Source organism: Coregonus clupeaformis, chromosome 29 (genome assembly GCF_020615455.1).
Source record: "Coregonus clupeaformis isolate EN_2021a chromosome 29, ASM2061545v1, whole genome shotgun sequence".
Taxonomy (NCBI): Eukaryota; Metazoa; Chordata; class Actinopteri; order Salmoniformes; family Salmonidae; genus Coregonus; species Coregonus clupeaformis.
Genome location: NC_059220.1, coordinates 19,759,138 through 19,767,312, shown reverse-complemented (window position 1 = coordinate 19,767,312; position 8,175 = coordinate 19,759,138). Strand labels below are relative to the sequence as shown.

Sequence of the window (8,175 nt, the reverse complement as noted above, 5' to 3'; positions counted from 1 at the left end):
CATCACTCCAGAACTTTGTCAGCCATTTTGCCAACCAGCCTCTGCTGGGCACTGAGACAGGTTAACTTGAGACCAGTTCTACAGACCTTACTGAATTCAAACTCTAAACCTAACCATTTCCCTGCTGTATATTAATATTTTCAACTGAAATATACCCTTTGGTATACCCTTGAGACCCCTCACCTAAACCTTGACCTTCCATTCACCCAGGTACCCTCATCGTCCTTAAATGCCCATATCGATGGTGTGTAGAAGAGCCATCCATCTACGAGTCTGTGCAGGTTCACACCGCCATGCAGACAGGATGAACAGAGCGCGACCTGGTGGCTAACGCTCCATCGGTATGATAACAAGCTAATTTATGAGTGAAGCACACACGAGTTAATCATAAGTATGAAAAAATTTATGCACTCTTAACTGTAAGTCGCTCTGGATAAGAGCGTCTGCTAAATGACGTAAATGTAAAAATAACAACAGTGACTTAGGTCAAGTATCACAAACCTAAAAGGTGAGAGAAACAAAGCTTGAACTGGCTACCTCTTAGTCCAAATGCTTAACTAATGGGGGTAGAGTCAGAGCAAAATAGCCTAACAAATGAATGTTTATCGTTTTCAGTCACAGATAAAAGGAAGATGGCAACATGAAGCGGAGAGAAGAGGAGCTGACAGATGTTGACAGCCAAAATAGGCATATTCCCACAATGAACTAAAAGTTCTTAACCTCAAGACTGGTAGCTTGTCACTCCTGTTAGCCAGAGATCCTCTCTGCTCCACATAGATTAGATGACTGCCTGGTAACCTAAGACAAAAGACAAGTGGGCTCTGAACATCTAAACAATATCCATGTTTACCATGCAATTTCTGGTACATGCACAATGCCAATGTTGTAGATATATATATATATATATATATATATATATTTTTTTGTGATACTTCAGTTCCTCCAGGAATTCCTTTTTCTAAATTGACCGATATCTTTCACTGGTTGACATTTGCTTGATCTTACATTTTACTCAACAAGATGTCACCCTCATACTATGTTTTCTGTGAATATTTATTTTAAGAAAATGGCTACATAAGAGTCACACAGTTTAATTACAAAAAACACAAGTAAGGAAGGGGTTACATTCAAGTATTAGAACATGAAGGACAAACAGTACAGCATCAAGACACTATCAAACAACATGGCTCTGTTGCGGCAAGACTGACATCTGTGTGTGTGATAGAGATATTAAAAAGATGTCAGTTTCCTTTTTCATGATCTGATCACAATCTTGTGATTCTGCCACAGAACAGTCCTTTTGTTGTCAAGGTGATACTCCTATGCAACCTCCACTACCTGCCGTAGCTCTTCGATTAGTGGTACGAGCTCTTTCTCCAGACTGATGATCAAACCTACAAACAACATCAGTTAAGTTTGGATAACCCTTCAGAATGCTGTACTTTTCATCCTCATTCATGCAGAGGAGATATGATAAGTAGAGATCTTTATCTTACCTGTGTTGGCAGTACTGCTTGCAATGAAACTGATCACCAATGGTAATCGGTTAAACTGCACAATCTGGCAAAAGGAGAGGCGATCAAACAAGATTGTCAGTATAACAAGGCACATACAGTGCATTCGGAAAATATTCAGACCCCTTTACTTTTTCCACATTTTGTTAAGTTACAGCCTTACTCTAAAATGTATTAAATATAAAGAACAGAAATACCTTATTTACATAAGTATTCAGACCCTTTGCTATAAGACTCGAAATTGAGCTCAGGTGCATCCTGTTTCCATTGCTCATCCTTGATGTTTCTACAACTTGATTGGAATCCACCTGTGGTAAATTAAATTGATTGGATATGATTTGGAAAGGCACACACCTGTCTATATAAGGTCCCACAGTTGACGTCAGAGCAAAGAAACAAGCCATGAGGTCGAAGGAATTGTCTGTAGAGCTCCGAGACAGGATTGTGTCGAGGCACAGATCTGGGGAAGGGTACCAAAATAATTTGCAGCTTTGAAGGTCCCCAAGAACACAGTGGCCTCCATCATTCTTAAATGGAAGAAGTTTGGAACCACCAACTCTTCCTAGAGCTGGCAGCCCGGCCAAACTGAGCAATCGGGGGAGAAGGACCTTGGTCAGGGAGGTGGCAAAGAACCCAATGGTCACTCTGACAGAGCTCCTCTGTGGAGATGGGAGAACCTTCCAGAAGGACAACCATCTCTGCAGCACTCCACCAATCAGGCATTTATGGTAGAGTGGCCAGACAGAAGCCACTCCTCAGTAAAAAGCTGATCTGATGAAACCAAGATTGAACTCTTTGGCCTGAATGCAGAGCGTCACGTCTGGAGGAAACCTGGCACCATCCCTACCGTGAAGCATGGCGGCAGCATCATGCTGTGGGGATGTTTTTCAGCGGCAGGGACTGGGAGACTAGTCAGGATCGAGGGAAAGATGAACGGAGCAAAGTACAGAGAGATCCTTGATGAAAACCTGCTCCAGAGCGCTCAGGACCTCAGACTGAGCGATGGTTCACCTTCCATCAGGACAACGACCCTAAGGACACAGCCAAGACAACGCAGGAGTGGCTTTTGGACAAGTCTCTGAATATCCTTGAGTGGCCCAGCCAGAGCCCGGACTGGATCCCGATCTAACATCTCTGGAGAGACCTGAAAATAGCTGTGCAGCGACGCTCCCCATCCAACCTGACAGAGCTTGAGAAGATCTGCAGAGAAGAATGGGAGAAACTCCCCAAATACAGGTGTACCAAGATTGTAGTCATACCCAAGAATACTATTTAATCGCTGCCAAAGGTGCTTCAACAAAGTACTGAGTAAAGGGTCTGAATACTTATGTAAATGTAATATTTCAGTTTTTTTTTTTTTTATACATTTGCCAACATTTCAAAAAAACTGTTTTTACTTTGTCATTATGGGGTATTATGTGTAGATTGAGGGGGGAAACGATTTAATCCATTTTAGAATAAGGCTGTAACGTAACAAAATGTGGAAAAAGTCAAGGGGTCTGAATACTTTCCTGTAGGTCAGTGTTTCTCAATCCATTCCTGGGGAGCCCCAGGGAATGCACACTTGTTCTAGCCCAGCACTAACACACCTGACTCAACTTATCAAGTCACCCCAGGCCAAGGCAACAATGTAGTGTTAGGTCTAGATTTAACTTACCTGGTATGTGTTATAGTAGCAGATGATGCTCTTGTTTTTGGAGAGCCCTAGCTTACTGCCCTGGTCGGTGGCCAATGCAAAGGTGGAGAGGAAGCCTGGCCGTAGTGCATATTCTGGTGCGTTATCATTCGCCACTGAAGGAGAAAATATCAGGTACACTGAGCACAACACATTGGACATGGATAAGAGAAGGTCAACTAAATGACCTAGCTTTTAGAACAGAACCCAGTTGTGAGGAGACCTACCTTTGATAACTGGGACACCATCCCTGTCTGTCACTACGATTGCATGAAGACCTTCAACACTGGTGGATAAGGAGAAAGAGAGCAGCACAAGACATAGCTGACTAAACTCCAGTCCATGGTGAAGGAAGTTTCTGATCAACGCCAACGGAGTGGAGCAGAGACCAGGCTTTGTGGAATTCAGTACCTACTACATTGACGCGCCCAAGGTCAATACTTCAAAAAATTTAAATTATGAAACGCTTACCTTGTACCTATGTTTGTCCTCCATACTTTCTCAATAAACTTTAATCAAATGCAACCACCGACTGTTTCCTTGTTGAGATTCAAATTGGCACATGCACATTTGCCATTTTAGAGTAACAGTAATGAGCAAAGTCTGTGGATGTATGTGATTAACGTTTAATGTTAAAGTAAGGATTTCAGCAAACAAAGGCACGCCCGTAACTACAGAGGACAAACATAAATACAAGGTAAGCGTTTCATTATTTATTTTTAAGTATTGACCTTGGGCAAATCGATGTAGTTGGAGCTGAATTCCACAAAGCCTGGTCTCTGCTCCACTTAGTTGGTCGAGTTCGTCAGAAACTTCCTTCACCATGGAGTGGAGTTTAGTCAGCTACACATTACATAATTCGTTAGTCAAATTAATATTAGGTTTCAGCAACAGAAGAATCACAATGAACACACCATAATCATACAACAAACATACCTTGGTAGTTGTTTGTACAAGTATCTCTTCAAGTCCTGCAACAAATGTGTCAATGTGTTAGAATAACACAGACCAGATAGCTAACTACACTCGTGAAGCAACTGGCTATGACTTCATCTGGCTAACGTTAGATCGTTATAATTAGTGATTGTGTTCAAATAATTAATACTTACATCCGCCATGGTGGAAATGTATTTTATTCCCCCGTCAATTACTAAAAGAGAGAACTGAATTATGGCAAGGGTGTCTGTAAAACTAAATAATATCAGCAGGCATTTTTGTGCTCTCCCAAGCTTCCGTTGACAGCTAGCCATCTCCAGCTGATACTGGGTTTAGGAAGGTTACGTAATGTTAGCTAGTTAGCTGAACTTGGTTGTTTTTAATACGCACCTACTTACCAAATGGCATTTACACTAGCTACAAGGTATGACTACCTTTATCGGATACTTTTAAAATGCACAGTATTGGTGAATGCTAATGCATGGTTACCTTATTTTCTTGCTTTAATTGGAACAAAATCGTCGATGCTTTTCTGACTCAGCTTCAGTACAAAGAAATCACATGACTGACTTGATCAGAGCGGAAGGGGCGAAGCAAGAGGATTTACTCAGCCCAAAATCTTACCGCGTGCGATATGCCCTTATTTGTTTGGAGGTCTATGAGAGAGTGTCGAATTACGTAAGGCTTATTTGATCGAATAGAAGTTTCGTAATGTTTAGGCTCTTACAAATGTACTAATATAAGTGGATGCAAATGAAATTCCGGCAAATTTGATAAAAACGACTTAGTATCTGCACTCTAATTGGCTAGAATGGTCCCACCTGATCTCGCCGCCTGCCTTCCATCTTGGTCAAGTCAGAGCTATCTGCAATCCTTGGAACGTCGCTACCCATAACCCTTACCTAACCCTAACTTTAACCATTTCAAAAATAAACTTCAATGGGGTAGGGACGTCCCAAGGATTCCGGATAGCACCGACTCTTCCATCTTTGAGGACATGTATTGCCATTGTTAGAGCAGTCACTCAACTATCTTGTCAATATAATAGATGTTTGACTTGACCCATGTTGAGCCAGCAACATCCGGGTTACGCTGTTCGAAAATGCTTCAAAATAAGAGCCCTGTAAACAGTTCTGTACCACCGAGTATCCAAAAACATTGCATTTCTGCAAATGGATGTAATGTGCATTATACCTATTACCAAACCTAGCAGAATGAAAAAGAATAAAAAGAGAGCAATTAAGAAATAGATTAGATAGATAGTGGGCTACTTAGTCTGCTTCTCTGGGTTTGTCATTCCCCCAGTTCAAATATAGAAAACTATTTATAGTACACAGGCGTCAACTTTTCTTCCCAAACTCTTACTTGACAACATAATAAGAGGTCTTGCTGAGAATTTACCTCAAGGTTTGAAATCTGAATTTAGCAATAAGGCTCTGTGTGGGGTGTGATTGTACTTTAATGAAGTGAATAGACTCTGATTGATATCAAAGGCATACATATTTACATTGGCTGTTTCTTATGCATGTTTATTTAGTGTTGCTACTAGGCCACTGGTGCTGTGACTGTAAATATACTTTCAATAGGCTGGTACAGGCCTCCAGATCCAATCAAGTATGTGCTGATGCGACCTCATACTATTGAGATAAGCAATCCCAGTTACTAAATATGATCTTGCCTTAGCAGTTTGAGTGAAATCTTAAGGATATCTGGCTTGCTGTAGTGTGAATATGCTGTTGACCAAAGGATAAAGCACAATAGCTATTTGTATTATCATTTGTAGTTTATATAATGGTGATTTGGTTGACAACTAGTTTTGTGATATGTGGTATACCCCTCACTTCACTCTACTGTTACAGTCATGATCTTTATCTTAATCATTTCTGCCTACTCTATAGCAATGGGGGACTTTCAGCAATTTGAACAGGACTTCTACCAGTCAGGGTATTACATCGATGACCAGGGACAGGTGGCCTACGACTACGGCGATGGCTATGACCATAACCCAGAGTATGAGGATGAGTAAGTATATGGGGTAAACTCTGCATTCCTGAGTGGTGGTGTAAAACTATTCATTCAACTTTTGGACTGGGAAGATTTGAATGTGTCAATAAGAAGGTAAATTACATTATGTCATCATAGAAAGGGAGGGGTACAATGGGGGCACATCCCTCTCATCTTCCCCTACGTTTTTGGAAAGAAAGTAGATACATTTAGCCAGTAAGATTTGTGTTTTGTTATTAGTGGCATAGATGTGTCCATGCCTGGTGTGTTTGCCCCCTCTACGGGCCAGCCTTATACAGGACAGGCCTTCCAGCCACCAATGCCTGCTGGGACATATCAATACACAGCTGGAACAGACGGATCATATAAAGAAGAGTCTCCATTGCTGGAGGGTAAGACCTGAGTCACTAGTACTGCTCTAAACTGGGGGTTTATTCAACACATTGTTTTATCTGGGGATGAATCTTTAACAGAACTCAAATTAAAGAATAACATATTTCAATGTGAAAGTGTATATGGGTCTTCTCATATTCACATCTGTTTTTATTCATCTGTTGTTTATTTGTGCAGAGCTTGGCATTAATTTTGAGCACATATGGCAGAAGACGTTGACAGTGCTGAACCCTATGATGCCAGCTGATGGCAGCATCATGAATGAGACCGACCTGACGGGCCCTATTCTGTTCTGTATTGCTCTGGGTGCCACTTTACTTATGGTGAGGAACCTCCGGATCAGCTCATGTCCGTGTGTGTGTGTGCTTCATATTTTCACAGCCAAGTCATCATAAGACACTATTCAAATAAAAAGCATTTGTAGCTATGTAAATGTGCATGTACTGTACTGAAAGCATGTACTGTAACTAAATGCATTTACCATTTTATGTAGGCAGGCAAATCCCACTTTGGCTATGTCTATGGGATCAGTGCCATCGGCTGCATGGCGATGTACACCCTGTTGACCCTGCTGAGTTCCCTGACTGTGTCCTATGGCTGTGTAGCCAGTGTTCTGGGATACTGCCTCCTCCCCATGGTTGCACTATCTGCTTTTGCAGTCATCTTTTCCCTACAGTGAGTAGGCCTATCCAGTCCAGAAACAATAAAAAGGTTACCTAAATAATATTGCGTAAAACAACTGATATTGTCTCATCTTGATTTATTTTCTGTCATGTCCTTTGTTGTAAATTTTTTCAAATCTGACTTTTGATTTCTATACAGAGGGATCGTTGGAACTATCCTGGCCTTGCTGGTGATTGGCTGGTGCAGTTTCTCAGCTTCCAAGATCTTCATTTCCACCCTGGCTATGGAGGGCCAGCAGCTGTTGGTAGCGTACCCCTGTGCTCTGCTTTATGGAGTCTTTGCCTTGCTAACAGTGTTCTAAAGCCCACTACTGTCACTGACTGTCAACAGAGATCCCATTTCTGAGGCACTACGTTAGGCACTACGTGTCCCGTATGGGTGTCAGTGTGGTATATGGGTTATAGTTATACAACGTTTTATTTGTTGTATTCCTTTCTTTTTATGAAATGGGGACTTGTTTTCTTCATTGGGGTTACTTTACATTGTGAAAAATGTAATCTGGGTGTGTGATTGGTTGACATTTGTCCATTGGAATGTGCCAATAAATTTGAAATGTTACATTGTGTCAAAAGGCAACACTGACTTAAATTTGAATTATGGAACTAACGAAGACCATGTTTAAAAGCTATCAAACTTTTTTTTTTTTTTTTTTACAGTAATCCACTGTATCTTGTGTTTAAAAAAAGCATATATTCAGGATATGAAAACATACATTGAGTAAAACATACACTACATGACCAAAAGTATGTGGACACCTGCTAGTCAAACATCTCATTCCAAAATCATGGGCATTAATATGGAGTTGGTCCCCCTTTGCTGCTATAACAGCCTCCACTCTTCTGGGAAGGCTTTCTACTAGATGTTGGAACATTGCTGCAGGGACTTGCTTCCATTCAGCCACAAGAGCATTAGTGAGGTCGGGCACTGATGTTGGGCCATTAGGCCTGGCTCGCAGTCGGCGTTCCAATT

General features: G+C 41.3%; 2 protein-coding genes across 5 annotated transcripts; one reads left to right on the top strand and one right to left on the bottom strand.

Moving 5' to 3' along the window:
* Positions 1-1,075: 1,075 nt before the first annotated feature.
* Positions 1,076-4,706, bottom strand: lamtor3 (late endosomal/lysosomal adaptor, MAPK and MTOR activator 3). The gene is made up of 7 exons (XM_041854944.1): positions 4,615-4,706; positions 4,299-4,339; positions 4,126-4,160; positions 3,417-3,475; positions 3,172-3,305; positions 1,497-1,560; positions 1,076-1,394 (listed from the first exon to the last, which is right to left on the bottom strand). Exons 2-7 carry the CDS (start codon positions 4,305-4,307, stop codon positions 1,321-1,323), a joined length of 375 nt encoding a protein of 124 aa, XP_041710878.1. The 5' UTR covers positions 4,308-4,339; positions 4,615-4,706; the 3' UTR covers positions 1,076-1,320.
* On the top strand, positions 4,357-7,764 carry LOC121544792 (protein YIPF5). Of its 4 annotated transcripts, none has more exons than XM_041854942.2 (6): positions 4,357-4,549; positions 6,024-6,147; positions 6,370-6,521; positions 6,700-6,845; positions 7,016-7,197; positions 7,345-7,764. In XM_041854942.2, the coding sequence occupies exons 2-6, from the start codon at positions 6,026-6,028 to the stop codon at positions 7,505-7,507; spliced, it is 765 nt and encodes a 254-aa protein (XP_041710876.1). In that variant the 5' UTR covers positions 4,357-4,549; positions 6,024-6,025; the 3' UTR covers positions 7,508-7,764. The 4 variants fall into 4 exon arrangements, with proteins under 4 accessions (XP_041710876.1, XP_041710875.1, XP_041710874.1 ...); XM_041854941.1 differs by lacking the exon at positions 4,357-4,549 and adding an exon at positions 4,716-4,803; XM_041854940.1 differs by lacking the exon at positions 4,357-4,549 and adding an exon at positions 5,446-5,532.
* Positions 7,765-8,175: the final 411 nt, after the last annotated feature.

Bases quoted from the DNA above. Each gene is read 5' to 3' on its own strand.
- lamtor3 (XM_041854944.1), bottom strand. The intron at 3,306-3,416 runs GTAGGTCTCCTC...TTTCTCCTTCAG, and splicing joins TGGTGTCCCAGTTATCAAAG to TGGCGAATGATAACGCACCA. The intron at 1,561-3,171 runs GTAAGTTAAATC...TCCTTTTGCCAG, and splicing joins GCTACTATAACACATACCAG to ATTGTGCAGTTTAACCGATT.
- LOC121544792 (XM_041854942.2), top strand. From the start codon at position 6,026: ATGGGGGACTTTCAGCAATTTGAACAGGACTTCTACCAGTCAGGGTAT. The intron at 6,522-6,699 runs GTAAGACCTGAG...TTATTTGTGCAG, and splicing joins AGAGTCTCCATTGCTGGAGG to AGCTTGGCATTAATTTTGAG. The intron at 7,198-7,344 runs GTGAGTAGGCCT...ATTTCTATACAG, and splicing joins GCAGTCATCTTTTCCCTACA to AGGGATCGTTGGAACTATCC.